Consider the following 27,536-nt stretch of genomic DNA (forward strand, 5'->3'; position numbering starts at 1 on the left):
ATTTTCCGCCGCCACTGGTCAACGCCATCTTATCTCTTGGGTTTTTCTGGTGTGAACAACTAAAAAGCTATTACCGTAATGTGAATTATATTTATTCGTATTTTTCCGTTTATCTATGTCCTAGTACTTCATTTCCTTTTGTATTTTACGTATTTGATTTTGCTACACTGAAAAAACGTTCAGCTAAAATTTCGTTGTGAAAATTAATCAAAAACAAAACGTCTTAGCGGTACCATTTTATTCTGAACGGTAATCCCCGAGTAAACAATAAAATCAATAAGCATAGCTTCAAGTCCAAGGTTTGCTTTGCAGAATCTTCAAAATAAATCCAAACAGGGTACGCCATAGAAACGAACCAGACCGTGAAATAAATAGAAATCAAAATTGTGTGCTTGTGGTGCTGAACAGGTACCACCTGCAAGACCAACACAATGGACTTGACTCCTTTAGACAAGTAATAATTGACTAATGACCATAATTCATTAGCAACTGTCGTCACCCATGATCACGTTACAAGAACAAAATGATAGTACTTGAAGACGGTGCCAGCGAGATTCCCCACAAGGTAACTAGGTACGAGGTGAATACAAATGCTGACACCACTCGACCAGAAACGGCAATTGGAACGTTCTAGTGAATTTACTGACCTCTATCCGACGATCCGGATTCAGTTTTTATTCGTATCTTGGTGCGTGATGATTATGGTGAGGAATTTCAATTGGAACTGATGCAATCGACAAAAAGAGTGAAAGTCAATGGAAAAATAATTATTTCATCAGGGGACTAGGTAAAGGTGCGCAGCGGATGCTCAGGGAAGGCTGGGAAATGGTACCTTCGAGGGTCGATGTGGAATGCGAAGAAAGGTTATGTGTCATATCATGGTGTATCACCAGTGGCCACGAAGAAGTAGTACAGGTAGTACCGAGTCATGCTGGGGATGGAAAAAGGAGTACTCTTTCCGGTACTGCCGGAAGTATTGAACACAGTTTAATTAATTAGTTGGGCATATTTGAACTCTATTATGTCTCATCTGTCTTTTAATTAAGACCAGGATAGTTATAACAAGCGATTATCAAAATTGATATGCGTACCACAACGCTATCAGAAATAGGATGCTCCCGAGTGATAGATTCAAACATGTAACATCAAACCACTTGTTAGAAATTTGTCAATGAACTTAACCCAGCTTCCGTTGTCAGTTTCTGCTAATTAGATTGTCCCTCGGAGGCTGATGGATGCGATAATAGCGGAATATGTTTCACAGTGTAAACAGATATCTGGACTGTGTTCCTTATTGTGAAAAAATAATTTACTAACCAAGAACATGCAAATGCAGTAACAAATATTAAACAATGTTGTGTACGTAAACGAATTAGTCATCCATCTCGAGTTAAAGAGTAAGAATAATATTGTTTTAAGGTGCAATGTTTTGATGACCCAGTTTGACCGGACACTCTTCGCATTACAAAACGTTTTAAATAAGTGACCAAAAAAGGTTGAGACTTTTTTCGTATGTTGGCAGTGCAAATGTTGGTCATTGTGATGACAATTGCGTGTTTGACAATAGACGCAGAGGCTTACAAGGGGGCGCGAAAAACTTCCAGTTACTTTGCTCACTAGTGAGAAAATATTTTTTCCTCACTAGTGCTTCAATTGCTTTCTTTGTTCACTATTTTCAGTGAGCAAAGACCCACTGAAATTCAATGATCATGGAAAAAGGTATTTTTTATTCTTTCTGTCAGTATCAATTTTATAACAATTTAAAAACAATTGAAAATATGTGACTTTCTCCATAAACTATTATTCTTTCTTCGTAACCGGCAAGAGCTAATTAAATTGGTTTTTCTCCACGACTATTAAAGAATTAATACATTCTTGTTGCATATTCAATGAAAGAATTATATCAATTCCACGCCCCGTGATAGTTAGGCACAATTTTAATTGTCAAATATTAAAGATTAAATTAAATTCAATTTTCAAAGATTGTTTCTTCTTGGTATGGTCGTGGAGAAGGTTTAGTCTTCAACTCGTGTATAATGGCTATTGTTCACTCGGATGATTCCACCACTCGCCTACGGCTCGTGTTGGAATTTTCATCCTCTTGAATAATTGCCATCCCATCATTATACGCTCATTGAAGAATGTGCTATTCCATAATTATACAGCTCGACGAATGACTGAAAAATGTATTTTTATTTATTCTGTAAGTTCTTATTTTATAATAACTGAGAACCAATTGAAATCTCGAACAAAATGCACCTTGGTACCATTTACGAAGTAGTTTTTATTTATTTTTTCATTTTTATTACTCATTGTATCACTTGAAATGTATTCAGATTATGTGTCCCAAATTTGGTAGTAAAGCGACGTTTTCGCTTTGCCCCAGCGGCGAATTTCCGAAAGCGCCACCTCCACAAATAAAAATTCCGGTCGAACCGCAACGACGTCAACTTCGACATCACATTGTAGTCTGCAACATTGTTTAAAAAGTGAAAGGCTGCGAGACCATCGCCATTCAGTCGACCCGCTCGCCTCAAGACGTTCCGTCGCGCTCCAAAAGTGAAACGCTTTGTCGACAAGTGTCCCCTCAGTGTGTCACCGCTCCAGTTCTCAAATGCCAGATCCCAGCAGCGCATCATGCCAACATCCCCACACTGAAGCCCTATAGCCCACGATACAGGGTGAGTGCGAAACGCGACCTCCGCGCCAAACGCGGCCGCCAAAGAGTGGGGGCGGGTGCAACGGACGTCGAAAATTTCATTGTTTTCCCAATTGCGTAACGTTTAGCTGGAAATCATTTGAAATTCAATATCGACGCTTTATGTAATTCCATCTCATCCCAGTCGTCTGTGAGTGATAATTATTGTTATGCGAATGTCGATTTGTAATTTATTGGTTTGTTATTCAAGAGGCGTCTTCTGCATCCGGCTGCGTTTTTTCTGCGGATAATTCGCACGGACAACAGGTGAGAATTCGATTAATTGGGAACGAAACAAGCAAACGACGCAGGCGGCCGCGACATCGAGCGGCGCTCACGCGAACATCTCGAAGAGAACTGTCACCAATGTCAAATTTACTACGAATTTCGAACTTATCTGCATAATGCGGCGCGAAATATGCTATCAACGTCGGCTCACATGTCTTGGAAAAGTTTGTTGCATCACTCAAACGTTTTGCACGATTGTAAAAACCGCAACGTTCAAATCAAAAATGTATTTGATTTCTGGGTAAAAACGAGTCGAATTGTTTTACGGTATTGGACATCATAATTCTTCGGAAATTTACATTCTTCTGTGCATCCACGCAGTCGGAATTTCGTCTCGTAAAGTGCAATAATTGCAGGGAAATTGTGACAATCTCGATTTATTTATGTCTATGGAATATTTTGACATTTGTCACAAACGTCAAATATTTTATATATCACTCTAATTACAATCGAAATAAGCCCGAACAGACTCATCAAAGCCGAATTGATAGACAAATACTCCCCCATCAAGCTTTCGTTATCGATTGTGGTAAAAGACTTGATCAATTTGAATCAACCATTGACGTATAAATTGTAGATTGTCAAACTTCCAGATGCCTAATATCAACTTCTTGGTACTACTCTTCACCGCCGCCACCAGCACGACCTGTCAGTCGATGGCACCGTTCGCCCCCGACTACCGCACCGCCCTCAAGCTGTCCCTCCTCTTCTACGAAGCGCAAAGATCCGGCCGGTTGCCTGAGTCGAACCGCGTGAGTTGGCGGCGAGACTCCGCCCTCGACGACAAGGGCCTCCACGGCGAGGACCTCAGCGGGGGCTACTACGACGCCAGCGACTTCGTCAAGTTCTCCTTCACCATGGCCTTCACCACCACGATCCTCGCCTGGGGGATGCTCTCCTTCGACGACGCCTACGCCGAAACAGGTACATTTTCGCAGTTTTCTACCCCCACTCGCCCCGTCTCGTCCCCACATACCCAGTGATCGAATGACAGCTTTCAAGGTCAACGCGACCACGGCCTGGATGCCGTCAAGTGGGCCACCGACTACTTCATCAAGTGCCACATCTCCCCCTTCGAGTTTTACGGCCAAGTGGGCGACTTCGCCATGGACCACACCTTCTGGGGCCGCCCCGAAGACTTGAACATGACGAGGCCCGCCTACAAGATCGACGTGGACCATCCGGGCTCCGACCTGGCCGGGGAAGCGTCGGCGGCGCTCGCCGCCGCCAGTCTCCTCTTCAAACACAAGAACCGGACCTACTCGGAGGAGCTGCTCAAGCACGCGGTGCAGCTGTACGAGTTCGCGACTACGCACCGGGGACTCTACCACGACGCCATTCCGGGGGCGAAGGCGTACTATGAGTAAGTGGGAGAACGGGGCGAGGACCGGGAGATTGAGATATTTGTAGGTCTTCAGGGTATGGAGATGAGTTGACTTGGGCGGCGGTGTGGTTGTACAAGGTCACCAAGGAAGTCAAGTATATAGAGCAGGCGGAGAATTTCTACTCCAAGTTCAGGATCAAGGACAGGCCCAACGAGTTCTTTTACAACAAGAAAGTGGCAGGGATTCAGGTGAGAAGACTCAACATGTCACCAGCTGAACACAATGGTTGGTGACTTGTGATGACGTCATCCAAAACGATTTATAATGGAGACAGTTAACAAACAAACCGTACGGTTTAAAACGGTAGAACAGTGTTTTACTCGATTTCTAAACTATAATCTGTCAAAAAAAGTAACCTGCCTCGTTGCTTTAACGAAAAAGAAAAAAACAACGATAATTGTAAATTTTCAAATTATATTTGAAAAACAATGAGAAGTATTACCTTGAAAGTTAAATCCTCTGAACACACTCTGCTGTCGAGAGCTAATTAAAGACATCAGCCCATCAGCGTTCTATTTATTAATTTATTACAAACTGCTCCAGTTTCTCCATGGTCGCCATCTTGACCAAACGTCCAATCAGTTCATCGAACTTGGAATTTGTTCCTTACAGCCAATCAAATTTGATGTTGCTTTTTAATGTTTTCCCGCCGAAATTTGAATTCAAATCTAAATATGTCGGAGTTTAGGCGTTCTAGACAATAACGAAATCTGTGAATTATTGTTACTAAGTAAGAATAAATCGCGGTTCTTCTTCTTTGGGATGTTGACGTGTTGACGATTTTCTCAACTGATTGTTACTCCTTCATTAACGATCTTTAACAATAACAATTAAAGGTTCTTGGGAAGTATTCTACAAATTTCATTTCCATTAAATTTGCTACGAGCTTAATCTCTGTCATATTGTTTTGTCAACAGTGACAGATTGTATCAGAAGTGGGCGTAATGTGGGAGCTTTTGAACCAACCCTTCAATATATTCCACATTATGTGAATTTATGACCCTCGGTGTTTGGTTTGCAATACCTACTCATAAATCGTTTAAAACGTTTCTGCTCGCTCAGCTGACAAAGCTATGAATCTCTAATTAACGAGCATCGATTTGTCTCCTGTATCATGTACAGACCAGTGCAATTTTCGTCTTGTAGCTCCTCCTCGCTGAGCAAACCCTCAGACTCGAGTACATCACAACCATCAAGAACTTCTGCGACTACTCAATCAACGACCAGACCCGCACCCCTCTAGGCCTAGTCTTCATAGACAAATCCGGGACTCTCTCCCACGCCGCCAACGCCGCCTTCATCTGTCTCCAGGTATTGACCAATCACGCCACCACTCTTCTCCTCACGCTGTTTTGCAGGCGGCCCTCAGCTTGAACATATCCGAAACTAGCTACATCAACTTTGCCAAAGAACAAATCGACTACATTTTAGGATCGAAAGGTCGGAGTTTCGTGGTGGGCTTCGGCCAAGACTACCCCAAACAGCCCCATCACTCCGCCAGGTACGAGACTTGAGTCTCTGGATGCGCTTTACTCGAATGAAATTTCCAGTTCCTGTCCAGATTTGCCAGAGCCGTGCGGGTGGAAGCAGTTCACTTGGAAAGGACCGAATCCGCAGATCTTGTACGGGGCTTTGGTCAGCGGGCCAGACCAAAACGACCACTACGAAGATGTCAGAGAGGAGTTTCTCTACAACGAGGTCACGCTGGATTACAACGCGGGGTTTCAGAGTGCGCTCGCTGGACTCATCCACTGCGAGAAGCGAAAGAGCGAGGGTTGAAGTGTGTTAATGTGATATTGTAGGTCCGTTTGTAATATAGGTATTGTGCGTGTTTTTAATAAAATTGAAAATGAAGTTTTAGTTCTGACAGTTTTGTGACAGTTTGTGAATTTTGAAGCGCTCATGCTGTGGCAAGAATAAAGTACTTTTGCAAGAATTTGCTACCTATTTGTCATGCATGACGCATTAATTGAAACAAAAAGGTATTTAAACTGTTACAGTTAAAAAAAGCATTAATTCGTTCAATTAGAAAATACTTAAGAAGCAACAAGGTCAGTTACGTCAACATCAAATACGTTCGTATGATATTGACGCTTTGTTATGTCTGTTACGAGGAATTGCCGATTCCACTCGTCAGTCTGCAGAGTAATAACACAAACAGTGAAAAAAGTGAGGTTAGATTTAAACAGATAATCCGTGTTGCGTTCACAATCGACTCTTCAACACCAACTTTGAGGAGAAATTTAAATGAACACAAAACGAATGAAATTTTTGTAAAATGCTAAAACAAACAGATTAAGAGCAGAAGGAAGATGGATGAATACACAGCTGAGTGAAAGGGACAAAGACACAGACAAGCAAGAAAGAAGGGAGAGAATCAAAGCATCCAAATACACCAGGAAGCATATGTTCTTTTATTGAATACCATTCAAGTTAGAAAAAATGTTCTTTGGGATTATGTATTTGTCCTTTTTTTGGAGATTTCTCCTTTTTGCTCTGAGGAGCGAGTTCTGGGTCACTGTGGAAAATGTTCTAAGGTTCTCCCCCGGCTTGAATACAACTGTTGACTCGCCGTTTCATATTTTGTATTGAATTTTAAAACGTCACTTTGACAATTCAGATCAAGTTGTCGACAGTGTTGCCAATCTAACTTAATAGTCATTGCCTCCTTTAATTATAAATTTAAATGATCTCACGGTACTAAGTAGGCTGATAAATTTTAGTTATTCTAGATATAAGTGGATAATAATAGAACTACTGGGTAAATGCAAATGTACATTTAAATGTTGGATGCTTTGCCATATATTGTTAGACAATTGTTAAACGAAAAACGTAAATGTTATGCAACCAAGTTTACACTCCAAGTGAAAGTACTTTATGACTGCTTTTCGTTGTGATGATCTTGGCTACTTATTTTTTTTATTTTTTTATCATTTTGATTTCTGAAATACATAGTAGTTTATTTAACGAGTTCGTGTGTAAATTGGTCTTTTTTTGGTATGAGTGGGCCAGTTTAAAACGCGAGTGAAACACATTTTTTTGTTCGACGAGCCCCTTCAAGGCTCCAAATCGTTTAAAATCTTTAAAATTAGCTTGACGTTTCGTTTTGACAAATTGTGACATTTATCAAAATCCGTTTACACAGGAGAAAATTCTCAAATTCTGACAGTGTCGAATAAAAAATAAAAGACGATTTGTTTAAGCATCTTAAATATAAAATTAAAAATATCATAGGTTTGTTTTCCAAGCTGTCAAATAAAACATTTCGCAAAGAATAATATTTTATTTTACATTTTTGAAATAAACATCACCAGCCCCAACCAGTAGTTTAATTGCGTTTCCGCACAATTTTTTAGGTGTTAAAAAAGAACACGATTAGACAACCGTGTCTCATCCGGATTGTTGCGAACAGAAACTGATTATTAAAATCTAGTTAGGACGGAGGAAATTGTCGCAGAGAAAGTTCTTTGAAGATCTAAGAACTAGTCATTGTCTGAACGAGTGGAAATAATCGAGTGGATTACGGACGTAATCCGAAAAAAATTATACAGTTGTGTGACACGTTTTGTGCTAAATACGAAATTTCTCTGAAATCGCAAAAAAAGCAAAACCTCCAAACCAAGTACTTGGAACTTGGCTTGTTCACTTTAAATTTGCGCTTTTAGTTTTGTAATTAAAATAATCTGCGGGTTAGGTACTTTTGTAAACTGCTTTTACTTTTTTAGAGACGTAAAATTTGGCTTTGATTAAGTAAATGTTGACTTAAGTCATACAATGGTCATTGTAATTGAACTTGTTTAGAAACTACTGATAGCTATTGATACTCGTTTCACTTGACATGAGTGTGTGGGTACATGATCATCTGTACAAGTTGAATAAGAACTTGTGTGTAAATGACCTTAAGAGAGGTTGTTTGGTTTAAAGAGATTTTTCTTAAATGCCATCTTAAATCTGAGTTTAGCAACTTTGAAAAGTAACGTAAACAAAACATAAAAATTGAATAATAAATTTAATAAAACAAAAAAATAAAAATAAAATTGGAGTGTATATCTATTGCTTCGATATTTAAACCAGTTTGTGAACGTTTTGGATTCCTCACGTGATACCGAAAACATTTTAGCAATTTTTAAAATTTGTCTGTCTGAATCTTTGTTTAAATCCACTTAACTCAAAAACCAACAAATCGATTTTCCTCAAACTAAGCTTGTCAGGAAGAGAAAATCTCTGGTTGTGTTCTACACTTGGTCTCGTCACGATGTGACGTCAGGGCGCTACGCACTACCAATAAATTTGTTGCGCTGTAGCGAGTTATCCTCGCTTATTACTCTTTCAATTCTAATCTAAGTGGCGTGCTGTTGTGTTACCTCCTGACTTACACTTTTCTTCCCGGAGGAATCCTAAACGTCAAAGATGATTTTCAAATCAATTCTCACTTTAATTTCTTCATTTTTTGAATGTAAATTGTTTTAACGTCACTAGGCACCTTTGGAGGAAGTTTCAAGACAACTTTTTTAATTCAACAAGATGGTGCCCCTCTACAGCTTGGACTTGTAGTACAACAAATAATTTCAACTGCCTGTATTGTTATTTGAGGTTATCCTCATTTATTTTATTTATTTGTTTGATTTCTTTTTAAGGTTTAATCGACAATTCAATTGACCCTCAGTATGTCACAATGTCAACTCTATTTTTCTCAAAAGGTATTGTCATTGTGATGAAATAATATTTCAAAAAATAGGACGTAGGATGTTAATTGTTATTGTTATAGTCGTTCTTGTGTTTTACAAATGTAATTCATTAACCCTCATTTCCTAAAATTTAAATGCTTTATTTGTTTTTTGTTTCCGTTTCCGTATGTAATAAAAACAAATTAATTATTAAACGGTTCTTTATAAGTAATATATTTTAATGTTTTTCTTACAACTAATTACTGAACAAAATCGTTTTATTTGTTATTTATATTGTTATATTACTAATTTAGAGTGTCCAAGAACAATGCCATTTTAATAAGGTTTACGTTAATTTATTGTAATTTTTTTTGTATGCTTTAAAACATTAATTTCCAGACTGGGAATGCACATACATTATTTTCATTTTATCTTTAATACTTTTAACGACAACATTATACATATGTAGTTATTTACATTATAGTGCGGTAGGCGTATTTTACAGCGCGACAACTACGTTTCAGTCACGAGGCAAAGGCGAGTGTCTGTTTAGTAGGTTCGTCAGTCTACCTAATCTTCTACCTTAAAATAATTCATGGTTTCTTATCATTGCGTAAACAATTTGTTATGAATGTTGGAAGAAAAATATGTTTTTTTACACTAAAGTAAAATATGAACACTTTAATTTTAAAGTAGTGTAAAAAGAGAAAATTAACCGCGGGTGCTACCGCACTCCCCCAGATATTTACAGCATCCGTCAGTAAATCGCAGTTACGTAAATTGACACAGTTTCATGGTTGGGGAAGCCGAAAAGTATTTTACTATCTCTGGAATTTTTCATTATGATTGTTTTAGTTAACAAAATGTATCTTTTCGTACTTTTTAATTATTTTTATGTTATACATTTATTATGCTGTAACGTTTATTCTGATTTGTCGTTTTGAAAAAACTTGTAGAAAACAATAACAATCACTTTATTGTTGATTAACAATTTACACTAAATGAACATTAACTTCTCACTACAGAAAATTAAATTGAAATTCGCGCTCTTGCATTAACGCTTGTTAATCACAATCTTAGCTCTCCTTTTATTTCCGGATGCCGGTACTGTCTCGAACATTCCAGGTAGGCCTCGGTGCTTCCCACTTTATCGAAATCGATGACGTCATCGTTGTGACTAGGTGCTGCTTTGAGACTCTTTTGAACGCGTCTAGATTGCTCTTCGCAGCTTTACAATATTCTTGAACAATTTCCTTTTTCTGATAAGAGGAACCTAACAGAATAAATCATCAAAGGATTCTCAAAAAAAAGAATCACAAATAATTCGAACGTTAGGATATTTTGAATCAGGGTACGACTTGGCTGACAACAATGCATTTGAGAAGAAATAGAAGAAATAGGAGAACCATCTCTCATTACTGTCAGAGAACTTATAAATAATCATCAGGCAATAACGTTAACAACAATTTATTACTGAGATCATTTCAAGAAGCTTCCATAAGAAGATTAAGATTCTAACTTTGAACCACGAACGTAGAATGATCTTCAAAATGGGTTTAAAACAGATATATCATAAAAAATGTATTTTCACAAGATACTTCCTGAACTTACCAAGCTAGTACTGGATGGTACTTTTGATTCTCTTATTTTCCTTTTGAATGAAGAGTAGGAAAAGAGTCTACTTCTAGTTGTTAAAATCATCTAAAAATTTTCATAACAGAACTTTTGGATAACCAAGAAAAATTTTAAATTCAAAGAAGAACAGTTTTCTAAATCTTCCAAGTGGTTTCTCTTGATGGCATCTCTTGCAAAACTCTTGATAAAAGCCATGGTGATGTATTAGAAAAAATAAAGAAACCAAAAGAAATTTCTTCACAACTCTCGTAATCTCTTTATGAACCAAGAACTATTTCAAATGCAAAGAACAGTTTTTAATCTTGTACCTCCAATGATGATACTTCTTCAGGTGTGAGATGAAATCTTCTAAAAGTTTTGGCGAGGTTTTCTTCGATCGGTGAAAGGAAGTACTTCTTTATGCCAACTACTGAATCCTTTTCAAAAATTATTTAGAACTGAAGAAAAACACCTTTAGGTCTCCTTGTCCAAAACATTTTATATATCTACTTCTTTTACGCACATAAAAACTTTGTACCAGATTTCCTAATGATTTCGGATCTATTCTAGAACTTGAAATCTGACAAAAACGGAACTTCATCATCTTCATAAAAGAAGAATGTTCAGTTTGTGACGTCTATTATAACAAGAAACAATATAACAAAATCTGTTCTTTTTACACAAGCTTTTTTATTTTATCCTGCTTCATTGTCTTTTATGCTAATCATAAATTATCATATTTTTATTTTATGACTTATAAAACGACGTCCCTGGTCAAGATAAATAATGTGTAAGTTTGACGAGGACGCGGTACCACCTGAAGAATTTCATTGCGGAATACCAGTCATGAGTACTGTGTAGAGATTATCACGTTAATTATCACCCAAGAGAATGAAAGGACGTTAAGTAAACAAAATATTTGCTAGATTTGGACAAAAATAGAACAACTTTCTAAGTACACACATTTCCAATAAACTAACAATTCAATAGCTATTTAAACATTGACGTGGTTTTAGGACTTCCTCGATGTAGATTTCAAGAAAACGCGGAGGTAGTACCGTTTTCTCTTTCACTATTTTTTCATCCAAAACAAGAGAAAGCATAAGACTGTTTTGAATTTGTTTTAGTCAACAATTTTTTGTTTGGTTCTTTTACATCACTTTTATTTTGTTTAGTACTTTTTTGATCCGTTCCTTTCGGCACCAAATGGTACTTCGTGTGTTGTTAAATAAACTCAACGCCACTTTAGTAATAAATACGTTTTTATTTGTCAAATATATACAAAAATACAACATCTTCTGTACAATCACCTTTGGTTCTATAAGAACTAAATCAACAAGTTTCAAACATAGAACTGTTCAAAACTAGAAATTGCACCTGTTTTCGCCAACCTAATCTGTCCTATCTACAACCCTGCTTGAAAAACTGTCTCAACAAGAACTTAGTGAACCTGCACCGTGAAAATCTCATCAGTCTTGAAGCTCTCAGGATTCAAAACAAACCCCCTATTGTCGTACCCTTCCAGCCCCCCGCTCTTGCGATTCTTGAAGCAGTCCTCGATCTCTTGCAGCGACTTGTTTTTGGTTTCCGGCAGGACGTACTTGCAGAAGACCAGAGCCACGACCGAGGCGGCGAGGAAAGTACCCAAAGTACCGCTGAAGTTCAAGAAGCTGATCATGTCGGGGTAGATCTTGACGAAGATGAAGATGAAGCACTGGGCGATGCAGATCACGACGCCGCTCATGATCGAGCGTACTTCTAAAGGGAAGAGCTCGCCGACCAGGATCCAAGGGATCGGGAGCATCCCCACCATGCTGAACATCACGTTGAAGATGACGCAGACGAGGGGGAGGAGCGGGAAGATGCGGGTTTCTTCGGTGTGGACCTCGTAGTACTTGAAGAAGACCACCATGACCAGCATGGTGATGGTCATGCCGGCGCTGGAAGACATGCAAAGGACTCTGCGGCCGAACCTGTTGACGAGTACCGCGGTGATGATGGACATGATGAAGCGGATCACGCCGACCATGATGGACGAGACGTAGTTGTTCATGTTGAGGTCGGTCTCTTCGAAGAAGTTGACGGCGTAGAAGAGGATGGTGTAGATCCCGGAGAGCTCCTGGAGGAAGAAGAGCGTGACGAGGATGAGGAACGGTTTGATGGTGGCCGCGCTCATGTACACTTCTTTGGTGGAGCGGCGGACACTCTTCTCTCCCGAGGAGTGTTGCAACACTTCCTGCTGGGCCACAGCCACGTTTCTTCGGAACCACAAGTAACTAGCAAAGCTTTGGGAGTTGTTTCCGGTCTTGATCAGGTACGCGGGACTCTCCGGAAGGAACTCGACGGCGATCAACGTGAAGATGCTGAAGACGACGCTGAGGAAGGCCACCGTGGCCCAGTTGAGGAAGTAGCCGAGAGTGTAGGTGAGCAGGATCCCGAAGGAGGCGCAGATGGGGCCCAGGGTCTGGAAGATCCCGCGGTTCTCGGGAGTGGAGACTTCGCTGACGTAGGTGTAGCACGCCGAAGACATGCCTGGAAGAAGCGAACAGTAGAGCGGGAATGGAGGGAGAGGAGTAGTACCTGCTGCCACCCCCGTGACCAGCCGCCCCACGTACAGCAGGTGGATGTTGTCGGCCAGACCTATGCACAGCCAGCCCAAAATGAAGGGGACGCTGCTTATCTGGATGGATCTCTTCCTCCCGAAGTACTCGGCCACCACGCCGGACAGAATCGAGCCTATCGGATTCGTTATGGCACCCAGGCTGGCTGCAAAAACGTGAGAAAATAGCCAAGGTCTCGACTACAATAGTGACATTGACAATGGATTGTGCACTAAAACGAAATGCCTCAGAAATCAATTAAGCGCTTAATTATTGCTTCCGATTTTTGAATTATCGGAAGCGAGGCGAGGTCGCACTCGCAACTTCCTAAAACGGACGAGGTCCGCTGGAGGGTTCAGCTCTGGCGGGAATGGTGGCCGTTCGTTACCCTTTCGGCGGTAACTGTTGTGTGGCTTGTAGTAAACGGTCCAAGACCTTGGCTTGCGACATTTCATTCAAATGGTTTTTACTTTTATTTGGCGATTTTGTCAAGCAGTGTGAATGAATAATGAGGTGCAATGGCATTGGTCGTTTCTGAGTAGGTCAAAATTATTAGCGATAAAAGAATCAATGGCTGATTATCGTGGCAATTAAAATTCTGCGAAAATCGAGCGTGATTGGTTTTAGAGGAAGTGACCTCAGCTTTTTTCATTTGGGTGCTCGGTCGCTTCTGGAATGCACTTTGACTTTGACACCAAAAAATATTCTCAGCGGGCTCGTCGGATGTTTCGCATTTTTCCAAAATCAAATCCGAAATTATTTGCTTTGATCGGCTTTGAACTCGTTTCAAACGAACCGATTTATCAGGTGACTCTCACATAAATCAACCAAATTGATTCGCTGTTGCAATACATTCATAATTTTATCCGTTTCGTTGCAGAACTACTAATTAATTCTGATTGAGTTTTTCATCATTTTTGATAAACTGTGTCAGAGTTGAAATTCTCTTTTTGCTTCGTTGTGCAACAAAAGCAAATTCAAAAATGTGTCTTATTTTATGTAACGAACGAGTTCATCGATTCTTTCTTGCTAATGGTACTAAGATCTTTCCTACAATTATGAAAAGGATGTACTAAACAATTGTATAACAATGTTAGAATTAAACGTGTGAAAACTATTACGAAAGGGTGTTTAGTAATCGCAAATTGCTTCAAAAAATTCGCACAACTTGATATTTTCGACGAAAACATTGTTTTTTTCCATGATCATTGGGTTTTAGTGGTTTTTGCTCACTGAAAATTGTTAGCAAAGATGGCAATTGAATCACTAGTGAGGAAATAATATTTTCTCACTAGTGAGCAAAGTGAATGTTTTGAGAGTTTGTGGATATATTGTACTGAAAGTTTTTTTAATCTGTTTTTAAAATACTTTCTGAATAGTAGTAACTAAAACTTGTCTTATTTTTGATTTATTTAAATGTATAACCAATTCCGCGACTCTATTTTATGGAAAAAATCAGATTCAACACGCATGAGCAAACGTGCATTTAATCACTCGTACGGTTGGGGTCCTCGCCTTCGGCTCAGACGCCCAACTTCCGTACTTGTGATTAAATGCACTACTTTGCTCACTTGTATTGAAAATAGCTATGTATTAAAAATTTTGAATTCTGATCAGAAAGGAATTTTTTTAATAATTTTTTACAATACACAAATACTTATTTTTGAGAATTACGAAATTTTCGATTGAGCAACAATATTCGATTTAAGAAGCAAATTTTAAGAAATGGCAGAGCGCCCACTTGAAAAACAATATACTAAGTGAAATAGAAGAGGTCCAAATGCAGAGCGCTGCGGTACGCGCACCTGCTGCACATTTAGAGAAATTAAATATAATCATAATAATTTTGCAGTAAATGGTAAATTTATTTTATTATTAACAATCCAAAACGATTCTAATTAGCACTCAAAATTCTTTGTAATATCTGGATATTATGCGAATTTTTTTCGTCCGTTTCAGATTTTTTTCTATTAACCTCCCAAACTGTAGATCACGTGAAATTGGAGTATTTCGCGGCGCGCTTTTGAACGCCTCTCACGTCGCAACTAGAACAGCTACAATACGGTCACCCTCATTCTTTTATATGAAATGTTGTTTATTCACCCTTTGCAACTTCACGAGCACGATATTTGCCAGATTTTGCATTTTTGAAGCTTGCTGTCCACAATCTTCCAAAATTTTCAAAAATGTGAAAAATTTTCAAATCGGGAACAGCTAACTTGTAATTGATTTTTCTGGGTTTTGTCCAGTCGGTCTGTCCGGGGTTTGTCCGGTTCGGAAGAATAGTTTCAAAATTCGAAAATTTTGGAAAATTTTGAAAAAATACTGCGATTTTAATTGTGTATCACACTTTGCAAACTTCACGAGCACATTTGTCAGATTTTCTTTCAAAAAAAAAATTTTTTTGAAGCTTGCTGTCCACAATTGTCTGAAATTTGTAATTTCAAAAATGTGAAAAATTTCCAAATCGGGAACAGCTGACTTGTGATTGATTTTTCTGGGTTTTGTCCATTAAACCATAGTCTAGGAACGGTTCAGTATCTCGGTTCAGAAGCATAGTCTCAAAATTTGAAAAATTTGGAAAATTTTGAAAAAATACTACTATTTTAATTGTGCTTTCACACTTTGCAATCGTCACGAGCACGATATTTGCCAGATTTTCTTAAAAAAAATGTGCTTTTGAAGCTTGCAGTGCACAATTTTCCAAAATTTTTAATTTTAAAAATGTGAAAAATTTTCAAATCGGTGACTTGTGTTTGGGTTTTCTGGGTTTTATGTGTTAAACCGTAGTCTAGGAACCGTTCAGAATTTTGGTTCAGAAGAATAGTCTCAAAATTTGAAAATTTTAGAAAATTTTGTAAAAATACTACGATTTTAATTGTGTATCCACACTTTGCAAACTTCACGAGCACGATATTTGCCAGATTTTCTTTCAAAAAAAATGTATTTTTGAAGCTTGCTGTCCACAATTTTCTAAAATTTGTAATTTCAAAAATGTGAAAATTTTCCAAATCGGGAACAGCTGACTTATGATTGGTTTTTCTGGGTTTTGTCTATTAAACCATAGTCTAGGAACCGTTCAGTATCTCGGTTCAGAAGAATAGTCTCAAAATTTGAAAATTTTGGAAAATTTCGTAAAAATACTACGATTTTAATTGTGTACCCATACTTTGCAAACTTCAGGAGCACGATATTTGCCAGATTTTCTTAAAAAAAATGTACTTTTGAAGCTTGTTATGACCAATTTTCCAAAATTTGTATTTTCAAAAATGTGAAAAATTTCCAAATCTGTCACACCTGACTTGTGATTGGCTTTTCTGGGTTTTATGGGTTAACCCATAATCTAGGAACCCTTCAGTATTTTGGTTCAGAAGAATAGTCTTAAAATTTGAAAATTTTGGAAAATTTTGAAAAAATGTAGTTTTCCCCACAGAGGTAAACTTAATTCCTAGCTTTAACAATTTTTATAAATTGTTTAAACAATTTTCCGTACAATAGAGTCTCATGAACCGATCTGTCCAAGTCACAATTGTTTTACTCTTGGAATTGAAGCAACAAATTTTTTTTTGACTGGACTAAATATTTCAAAATGTGTGTATAATTTAAAAAAATCAAATTCTGACCTGAAAGACGCAAAGGGACCAGAGTAATTTTATTTATGCTGTCTTCATGGTGTACAAATATTTTTGAAAATTGCAAGAATTTAGTTTGAAACATAGTATTTTTTTGAAAATTTTCAAGATCTCGAAATCTAGTTTAGAATGAACAGAAAATGGAACAGATGAAAGAATGTTGCTGAGTTGTTAGAGAGCCTCAATGAACCAGGACAAGGTTCAATGAAGCTTTGAAACAAAGGATGCCAACTCATAGTATAACCGAGACCCCATTAAAACTAACCCTTTAGAGAAAAATGAATTTTATTTGTCCTCTAATATTCTAGTGTATCGAGAAAACGAAAGCAAAAATTTTGACCTCTTGGTCTGGGTCTACAGAAAAGGTCTTGCATCTTCTTCATCACTCTAAAAACCTGGTCTTTGTTATATTGTTCCTTTCACAATGTTTTCCAAAAATTTCTCAAAATTTGTCCAAATTTTTTTTTTTTTTGACAGTCTGTCTCAAATTTTGCCACAATGCTTTGGCGTCGACTGTACTCGCGTACGTCGTAAATCTGTTGTGCTCAAAACGAGTTGCAAATTTGAATTTAAAAATTAATTCAGTTTTAATGACAATTAATTCAAAGGTTGCTCCGGATTAGCATATTCTGTGAAAGGGTCATTATGTAGTCAGCGATTCAAAACATACAAATCATTGAAAATCACTCCCGAATTCGTGAAAAACCGAAACAATGTTAAACACAAATTAAATAGAAAACGAAATTTTGAATGTACCGGGTGATTCCCCAAACATATAGCATCTTTGCTTGTATTTAAAGCACGAAGAAAAATTTCGTATTACACATAAAATTTTTGAGCTCCTCAAAGCGTGTTGCATGTTTTCAAAATTTCAAAAACATCTTGGTCAAAATGTCCCTTTCTAAGATGTATTTTTTCAAAATTGCAAAAATACGAATCCAGAGTGTTAAATTCAAAAATCAAAATAAAAACATTCTTGAAAAAATCTAAATCTGAGCTAGGGACAAAACTTTGACAGTTTGTGTTGGTTTTTGTGATTGTTTAATGCCAAAGAAGAGTTAACCCTCTGAGAGCGAAATTTGTAAAAGTGTGAAGTTTAATCCCAAATAATGTAACCCAACAATCCTTCGCTGGTGTTTAGACCCAAACATAAAATTCATCACCAATCAGCGCCTTGTCGAAATTCACCTTGACATCTCTTTCGTGTAAATTGCGCCTGTTACAGTCGATTCTGGGCCGCGGAGCTAAATTGCACCGAAAACCGCCAAGGCCACGGGACACACCGGTCCCAAAGCGCCTCCGCGCTTAGCAAATTTTTTTCCCAAAAGCAGAAGGTCGTTGATCTCGCTCCCGCTCTAGGACAATGTTAAGGCCACCACTCCCTTTTCCTCGCCAACAAGATTTGCATAAACGCACTCACCCAGCCAGGAGCTCTCCTCCGAGTCGACGTGGATCCCGTAGGACGAGTTCAGCTGCGGGATCAGGATGGCGCTGTATCCTTGGCAGATCCCGATGGAGATCGACACCGAATGGGCGCAGAAGGCGGCGAGGGCCTGGAACAAACCAGCTCTGTTGAGTTACCGCCCAAAAGGGGGCGAGGATCGACGGGCTGCGGCGCCCAACTGGGCGACAAAAGGGCATCGCGCGCCGCCTTGATCTTGACCGCCGCTCGCCAATTGTGTCCTCGTTTGTGTCACGAAAATTGAGCGTAATTGCGGCCTAATCTCCGGATGCGGCTCGTTTGACGGATGACGGTGTCCATTTCTTTACATAACGTTCGGACAAGCAACTTTCTTTCTGGCGCGGTGCGACCGCGCCGCGGTCTTGTGGATTTCCACGCCGCCACCTTGAGCTCGGCTCATGCAAATCGGACGGGTCGTAAAAAATATCGAAAGGGAAAAAACGGAACGTGTCCTTGATCTTACGGTCGGCGTCGGCTGATGTTGTGCTTTGATGATCGATGCTGATTTCGTGTCGCAGTGATCGGGAGCTGATTGGACTTTTAGGAGCGATTTGACAGCGCCCACTTGATTTGCGACGTGCGAGGCGAAATAGAAGTGGTCCCAATGCGGAGCACTGCGTACGTTTGAACAAGTTAAATCTGGACAGTTAAATGGCAGATTTCGCCCAAATTGAATCCACTGCAGGCTTTTATTTGATTATTATGATTCAAAAAATAATATAATTTTTGATCCAAATTTCAAAAAAATCCAAATTACACCAAAATTACCATTATCTATTAACTATTCATTAATAAATAACATAACTTTCTAAATTTTGGTTTTTCTGGAATGTTAATGCAAAACTGTAACAGTAAATATCCCAAAAATTTCTTTTTATTCTTCATCCAAGTTAAAAAATCTTGACTCTTGCTTCTTGTAAAGAAATCCCCTGTTATACGTAAAGAACCAATTCTCATGCAGGATTTTATTGTTACCAAATAATAATTTACTTCTGTTATTATTAAGAAAACTGTGAATAATTTTTGTTCCATTTTTATTTGTTTTGACACTAAAAAATTTATTATTTATAAAATTTGAAATTTCTTGAGATTTATTTTTTATTTGTTCAAATGTTGTCTTGATTTTCTTAAAAAAAGATTTACCTGTTTTGAGAAAATCTTCAACTGAACTGTTTTGGTGATTTTTTCAAAATAAGTTTTGGAGAACTTTTCCTAGTTACTTTAAATTTCAAAATATTATAAAATTGTAAAATATTAAACTTGAACGTATCTAAAGCTACAAAAGAATTTTTGTTTTAGTTTTATTTGTACAAAAAACTTGAGAGGTAAATTTCTTTAAGAAATCACCATCTATCGGGTGTTCATTTATTTATCCTCGAAGTAGGCGTGAAGAGTCGATTTTGATCGCACCATGGATCAGCTGTTTAACTCTAACCTCACATTTTGCGTTGTTTGTGTTTTTACTCTGCAGACTGACGAGTGGTGCGTTCACAATCGACTCTTCAACGCCAACTTTGAGGATACATGAATGAACACCTGATATATCAATAACTATTTGCTTTTTAGGAAAGTTCTCTAAGTAAATAGGGTAAAGTTTCTCTTGATTCTTAAAACTATTCATCATTTAAAAAATGAAACAGGAAAAATATTGATAGAAGTAATCAGTTATTATTTTGTCATGAAAACTCCAATGAAATATTTTTTTTTCAGAACAGTTTACAGCATCAGTGGAAAAAGAAATAGATAAATTTGAGGCTTGATATTTTTTCAAAGGAAATATTCGAAATTGAAATAAAATAATTATACCAGAAAGGCATTTAAAAAAACAATTAATTACCAATCTACCCTTTCGAATTTATTTCTGTTTAATTTTTTTTTGAGAATTTAAAATAGTCAAGACCACCATAATAAATAACAAAATGTAACGTTTTAATCTGCTGTGTTCATGAATATTGTTATTACTAATGTGTATAAAATTGTTCTTTCATCGCAAACAACTTGTAAAATTATTTTTCTTGATTTTATTGTAACTTGTCGGAAAGCAATTCTCAGTATATTTCTTACAAATTGTTCAGGATTATTTAAGTGGCTTTTAAATCAACTGCTCGAAGCCCCCCAAAAATTATCACATTAAGAGTAGAAGTGAGGCTTTTTGTGCTAAGCCCAGAGATTGAGACCGAGACGAAGTTGAGGTTGACAACTGGGTGAAGCACAAAAAGACCTTCCACACTAAACAATAGACTCTATTTTATTTTCAAGCGGACCAAAAAAAAATCTGGTGTGAACTCATTTATTTTCTTTTGCTGCAGTTACATCAGTATTACAGTTTTCAAATTTTAGTTGGTACTTGACGGCTCAATAATATTAGTAAAGTCTAAAAAATCGAAAGTTTACTTTTTAACGTTGAACGGCCATCTTGCTATTTTTGATTTTGACATCTGTCATTCGTGCACATGGGCGACTCGTGTTGTACCACAGTGGCACCTGTTAAATATTGGGTAATAATTTCGTTTTTTCGCTTTTTTACAGCCTTTTTTTAATAAGGATAATTTAATTATTAAATATTTCGTGTAATTATTGATAAATAAATCGTGAGAAACGCTCCAAATGACCTGACTCGAATCTGTGTACATTTCAACTCCTTGGATTTGAAGTGTTTCAATTACAAAAAAAAACACTCCGCCCGCTTCTATACAGATTTTCTACCGCTTGAAGATAAAAATTGTTATTGTTTGGTACAAAATGGTGGAGGGGCTGGGATATTTTTTTTGTCATAAAACTTGTCCTGATCTAGAGAATTCTGTGCAAGTAAAGATACACAAAGAATCAAAATTTTGTGGGAGAAATGAGGAAACAAATTTTGGAAAATAAATGAATTTGAAAAAAAGCAATTTAATTTTGATCATTGTTAAGAGAGATTTTTGATTTTAGATTTTTCCAAACCTGAACAGTACAAAATGTCCTGTTTTAAAGAGCTATTAAAATTTTTATCTTATGAAAAGTGCTTGAATTTTAATTTTTTAAGTAAAATCATTTTGAAAACAAAATATAAATGTATTAATTTTTCAAAACCAAGAGGTATGATCAAATTCCGAGTTATTTTATTAACAATTGCAAAAAATCTGAAACGTCACAGGCAATATTTTTTTTGTTGGAAAATATTCAAATTTGTCAAATAATATTTAACAAATAATAACTACAATTTTTTTTCGAATTTTTAAATTCTTGTTACTAATCCTTTTGCTTTTTTACTTTTATTTCTATTTTACTTTCGCTCTAAAGGTGATCTACATAAGAATTTTGAAACATTCAAAAGACATTTGATTAAAAAAATATATCTTTTCAATATCATTTATTAACTTTTTTGGAAAATTTGTCACTTCTCACAAATAACTACTTACAGCGTAAGAAATAACACTTTTTTTACAACACATTTAACGTAATGACGGTTACTTGACACTAATTTTGACTGTCCGCTACAAATCCGGACCTCCCTGTATAACAATGTAAAAATACTAAACACCCAAAATACCCAACACTATGATGTTTTTGCTTAATTTACTTCATAAATACAATAAAAATATTTTTGAAAAAAAAAATTCCAAAAACGAAACACTTTTATTTTTTAAAATTTCCCCCAGCCAAGATCGATCTAGAAATGATTAATGAATGAAGGAAACAACGCAAAAAACAATCCGAGCGTGTGAAAATGCAACATCAACCGGCACCGCAAAACAATTCAAAACGCAACTAGAAACGAAATGCGCTGCTGGTTAAAAATAAACGCAAAATAACATCGCCGCTCTAATTTCCTCCGATAAGTAAACAAAAAATTGCAACCGCAAATTTGAATTTTAAATGCTTTGGAAAACACTTTTCGCACTTTCGCTTTTTGACTCACACTCACCGTCCGACCGGCTCCGTGCTCCCAAAATTTGTGCACTAACTTGGGCAAGACCCTCATCTCGCAGGTCCAATTGGTCAAACCCCCAAAAAATCCATCACTACGTACACGAAAATATCACAGTCACAATAGGAAACAAATGCAAAAAGTCGCAAACCGGCGACGCTTCACATAGTTGGCAGCCAAATCGAAAACAATCGAGCGTCGAGATACACTGTCAGATTCGAAGAACGGTGGCGCGATTGCCACTCTCCCTCTCCTTATCGATAGGCGCGTGAGTCAGCTCGTCTCCGCAGCACACTTGACTATATCTCCCGGTCACATCTTGGGGTTATAAACGGGGAGGCGATCCCCACCCGTTGACGCGCGTCAGCCGTTTCCGTCGGGAGCGCGTTTTTCCAAAAACGCTCGTTTGCGTCGGCGTTTTTTCGCCGCGCTGATTTAAACGATCGCTCTGACATTTCCGGCTGGCGCTGATGTCGCTTCCGGTCAAGTCGACTTACACTTTTCTTTTGGCGAGGCGGCCGTGGCAATTGGATTCGTTGTTTGGAGAGGTATACAGGGCGTTTCGCAAAAATGCGAGGGACCTTGCCAAGTGGGTCGAGTCATTGACATTTGCGGTTGGAAATTTAAGTTGCGGTGCCTTTAGCAAACTGTCACATTTCAAGGGTTATGTTTGCTCCAAAAAAAAAATTACGCCTGTCTGTCTGACGGTTGCCCCACCGATTCTGGCTACTGAAGATGGGTGAAGGTGATCGAAACGTAGGGAAAAACCGTCTACAGATGTGTTGGTCCAAAAGTCGTTCTGCTGCAAGTTTTATTGTTCTGTCATCAGTTTGTAACAATAAGTGATTGCATTCTATTATTTATGCATTATTTATGCACTCTTAAGGTCGCATAACTTAAGATTCTTCCTTTTTTTTGAATTCATTTCCTTTCTTCCTTTGTGAGAATTTGCAAAATATTTGTCAATAAGAAAAACGATCAAATTTTTAACAATGTCAAATTTGACAGTTGAGTTTTTTGCAGTTTTTCAGTTTTTCACAGATGAAAGTGTTTTGAATGATCTGTAGTGCTAATGTAGTTTTGTCAATTTTGAACAGTTTTGAGCAAAATGAGCGCGGCGACAAAGCAGCGACGCGACGAAACGGCGCCACGATGAAGCAGTATAGCACTTTTAACTGCTTGTATTGCTATCGACAGTTACAAAATTTGACCAAAGAGTGTTTGCGACATCAAAGTGTGTGGATTTGGGTTATTAAACGATAAAAGACGAGCGCTTATTTTCTTCTGCCTTATCTAAATTAAATTTATAATTATTTCTTCCTATTTATCTCTACATTATTTAATTAAGTTATATTTAAACAGCGACATTAGTCTAAATTTAAATGTACACATCAGTCACTCTGATCTGCATTACGTTTTGACGTAACAAATATTTCCAAGTCTGCCATTTTGAGGGGCAAATCACCTGTTTTGTTTTTAATTAGACCCTTTGTCATTTGTTTGGACCAATTTAAAAAGTTATTGTTATTACTACTATGAAATGTTTTTTATTGTTGCTGCAATCAAAAGCTTGTGGATAATGCTTTACCTGGGTCTAAAAATATTTTATCATATTTTTCACCAGCTTTTTTTACTTTTTCTCTGTATTTTCTATATTCTTCCTATTTTAATAAAATTTTTATAGTAAGATAATTAAAGCAATAAGATAATAAGAGGTAAATTTGTGTTAGTCTGCAAAATTGTCTTGTACATAATAATAAAACAAACAAAAAATGAACATATAGAAATAAAAACTTCAAGAGAAAGGAATAAATTTGGAAAACGAAACTAATGAAAAATGAATACTTTTTTGAAAATAAAATAATTTCATTATGTATTCACCTTTTTATATTTATCTTTTACCCCTATTCAATTTTTTTAGATCACTGGGTATAATTTCGAATTACCTAAAAATTATAATTATCACTCTGTTGGCGATTTCTCAAGAAAATATTTTTTTATAAAATATGTATGTCAACGTAGATTAACGTAAAGTATTACTATTCTCAAAAAGCGGTACGGCATCTAGGCCGGATTTATTTATTACAAGGGATATTTCTATGTGTTAATGATAATAATTGCTTTCCTTTGGCGGTCACCCATCCAAACGCTGACCGCATCCTGCATTGCTTAACTTCACTGATCGAATTATCGCAGTGTTTTCATAACGGCTGTTCAAAATGGAAATAAAATTAAAGAAATATTTCGACTTTTTTCTCACTTTTGTTATATTTTTGATTTAACCGGAAATAACTCCAATTTGAAGTAAGTTTATTTTGCATTCTTCAAAAGTGAAGAATTCGAATTTTTAATTTGACGGTCAAACTACTCGTACAAAAAAGAACAACAAAGTAAAATCCTTCAATGCAATAAATCATTTAAAAATTTTTAAAAACGTTCAAAATAAATAAAGCTGTTCTTATTGCAGAATTAAATAAAACATAAAGCATAAAAGGAATTAAAGAAATTAAAGTATTTGAAGGTCAATAATTTTAACATTTTTTTTTTATTAAATCTTGTAGCCTTATTCATTTTTCCGTTGAGACATTGTCACAAATATTCAAAAATGTGTCTTTTAATTAATTAATTAAATTCACTAATAAAATTAATTTCTGCACATATTGGGTGATTCAAAATGATTGTGGCCAAGTATGGCAACTATGTACGAAAATTTATGTGGCAACTGTGTAGGTAGGGTAGAGTTGATATTTCTTTGACAGTTCATTGTCGCGCAATTTTGAAAACTGTCAAATCAATGTGTAATGATATCAAAAAAAATTAAATGCACGCTTATGAAATGTCATACAAATGACAACTCTACCTCATCCACCCAGTTGCCACATAAATTTTCGTACATAGTTGCCATACTTGGCCACAATCATTTTGAATCACCCAATAGTGTATAATTAATTTTTTTATTATATCTTATAGCCTTATTCACTTTTCCATTGAGACATCGTCACAAATATTCAAAAATGTATCTTTTAATTAATTGGTTATATTCAGTAATAAAATTAATTAAAATGTCTTAATTTAGTATACAGGGTGTATCTGAAATACGTGTGTTAATTTTAACCAGTGGAAGATCTCACCAATTCATGAAACTTTTCTCGATAATATTTTGCAAAATTCTTTTTCAAAGATTTTTTACTCCCCAATTTTTACCAAACGAAAATTTTCGCGGGTATATATTTTGTTGACTAATTTATTCCAAAATTTAAATCAATTTGTAACGCTTTTTCATAAAAAATTCAAATAGAAAAAACGTTTCATTTAACAAGCTCTACCACGTGTTAAAACTAACGCACGCATTTTAGATACACCCTGTATATGTAATTAATTTTTTCTACAAATTTAATTTAATTCCTAATTTAACCTCAAAATTGATTTTCTATTAAAAATGTCCTCTGTCAGCTTCTCCTCTAAAAGAATTTAACACAATATAATTAATCAAATTCAGTTAATTTGTCAGTCATTACTGTAATTATCACAAAAACCTGTTGACAATTACTTCACAATTTTTTAACAATCAATTTACGTTGCAGGTCTCGGCTTAATGAAAAATTTAATTCTGTTTTATGAAAGTAAAGTGAAGCATTGAACTTGTCTTATATTACTAACCTAGAATCAATTTTATAGAATTACACGGTTGATTTTTTTATGTAAACTCATATGGTCCAACTTTATACGCAGCAAGATTTCGATCTAATTCACGTGATAAAATATTTGAAAAAATATTTCACCACACACCTCGTATATTTGTCTTTGAAAATGCTCTTCGTCGCCACTCAGCTTCTTGTTGATCCACTAGCGGTCGCCTGGATCCAAATCGGGACCGTCAGGAGGACGATTTAGTTTGTTTTGGTTTAGATAATCGAAGTGCAGATTAGAAAATACCCGAGAAGTAACATTATGCATTTTACACGTGTTAAAAGATTTTGTTTTGAGCTGGCAAGTCAATTAAAGAGAAATTTATTCATTCATAGGAAAGTTTGCGCAAGGTGTTTTCCATTATGTCATTCAAATAGTTGTTGCGTTGCCAACAAAAAAGAGACAATGAGAGGCGGAAGGGCGTAAAAAATAATTTGTAAAATTTAAAAAGACAAAGGGAAACGAGCGATGCAGGAAACACCATGACTTTTAGAAAAACCGCGCAAGGTGGATGGTGTGACAAATGGGTGAAAATGGCAGAAAAAACTCGACAAGGTAGGTGCTGTCGGATACCAGAAGAAATCCAAATATCAAGAAAATTAATTGATCAAGACAATAAATCACGTGAGTGTGTAAGGCGGAAATGCGTTTTGACTGGCTGATGACTTACTTAGCAATTATTTAAGGCAGCTTAAAAAGTCGAACAATGCCACGTAAAAAGTCGCCTCTAATAACAATATTTACATAGATGACTGTGTGTTTTGGCGACTCCGGTGCCCCCATAAATCATCGCCGATCCAATTACGTTACGAAATCCAATCAGATTTTTTCCAAAAAAAAAAAAACTAATTAAACCGGCCGACCCAATCGGAGTTATCGACTGACCCTCCATCACACCATCAGAAATCTAATTACAGCCGCAAGGACTCAATGCACTTGTCTGTATTATGTGTGGTTAATTTAAAATTTATGAAAGTGGAAATGAAAATGTAATCTAGACGGATCGGCTAAGGTCAATAGAACGATTTTTCAATCGGACCGGTTCAATGTCGACTTGTCACACACAATAATTCAGGTGACGACGCCGAATTTCTTCCATCTGGTCGGATCCGAGGGCCTTGCGGTTCCGGCGGCTTTTCCGGATTTTCCGGTCGAGGGGACCGAATCGGGTCGGAGTGACATTGTTCTTGATCTTTACCCACCAATTAACGGATTATTGCAGACTGTACCGTTATTGACCCATTTTAACAAATGTGTTTTAAGAGTTGTGTTATGGTCGACGGTACGCCCACCGGACCGCATAACATTGCTCAATAATCGACTTAAACTGTCGCCGAAACAGTTTTCTCATATTTCGACAGAGTATTAGTGCTATTGCCAATTGGTTGGATTTTTTTGCCGATTTTCCAGTCAGCGGCGCGCGAGTGCCGACCTCTTTCAATGGTCCGCAAGAACAATGACACCTACGGCGGGTTGCACAAGCGTCTGCTCTGCTGTGAGTTTTCTCAACAGTTCTGACGCGCAAAATAAGCGCGCGACAGAGCGGCGCGCAACTGAAGAGCGCTGTGACAACCGACGATGCGACGAAAC

General features: G+C 37.0%; 2 protein-coding genes and 1 long non-coding RNA gene across 6 annotated transcripts; 1 reads left to right on the forward strand and 2 right to left on the reverse strand.

Moving 5' to 3' along the window:
- Positions 1-2,461: 2,461 nt before the first annotated feature.
- On the forward strand, positions 2,462-6,231 carry LOC138128067 (endoglucanase E-4-like). Of its 3 annotated transcripts, XM_069044269.1 has the most exons (8): positions 2,754-2,849; positions 2,910-2,965; positions 3,580-3,910; positions 3,989-4,349; positions 4,397-4,559; positions 5,518-5,682; positions 5,730-5,872; positions 5,922-6,231. In XM_069044269.1, the coding sequence occupies exons 3-8, from the start codon at positions 3,580-3,582 to the stop codon at positions 6,148-6,150; spliced, it is 1,392 nt and encodes a 463-aa protein (XP_068900370.1). In that variant the 5' UTR covers positions 2,754-2,849; positions 2,910-2,965; the 3' UTR covers positions 6,151-6,231. The 3 variants fall into 3 exon arrangements, with proteins under 3 accessions (XP_068900369.1, XP_068900370.1, XP_068900371.1); XM_069044268.1 differs by lacking the exons at positions 2,754-2,849; positions 2,910-2,965 and adding an exon at positions 2,462-2,681; XM_069044270.1 differs by lacking the exon at positions 2,754-2,849 and having other exon boundaries at positions 2,863-2,965.
- On the reverse strand, positions 3,379-5,522 carry LOC138128070 (uncharacterized). The gene is made up of 2 exons (XR_011158518.1): positions 4,814-5,522; positions 3,379-4,738 (listed from the first exon to the last, which is right to left on the reverse strand). It is a non-coding gene; the product is annotated as an uncharacterized lncRNA (long non-coding RNA).
- Positions 6,232-11,896: 5,665 nt separating the features above from the next.
- On the reverse strand, positions 11,897-22,559 carry LOC138128530 (facilitated trehalose transporter Tret1-like). 2 transcript variants are annotated; one of them, XM_069044730.1, is made up of 4 exons: positions 22,248-22,559; positions 18,305-18,437; positions 13,233-13,418; positions 11,897-13,184 (listed from the first exon to the last, which is right to left on the reverse strand). In XM_069044730.1, the coding sequence occupies exons 1-4, from the start codon at positions 22,308-22,310 to the stop codon at positions 12,094-12,096; spliced, it is 1,473 nt and encodes a 490-aa protein (XP_068900831.1). In that variant the 5' UTR covers positions 22,311-22,559; the 3' UTR covers positions 11,897-12,093. The 2 variants fall into 2 exon arrangements, with proteins under 2 accessions (XP_068900831.1, XP_068900832.1); XM_069044731.1 differs by having other exon boundaries at positions 22,254-22,558.
- Between the last annotated feature and the right edge of the window lie 4,977 nt (positions 22,560-27,536).

The sequence above is a fragment of the Tenebrio molitor genome, chromosome 4 (assembly GCF_963966145.1).
Source record: "Tenebrio molitor chromosome 4, icTenMoli1.1, whole genome shotgun sequence".
Lineage (NCBI taxonomy): Eukaryota > Metazoa > Arthropoda > Insecta > Coleoptera > Tenebrionidae > Tenebrio > Tenebrio molitor.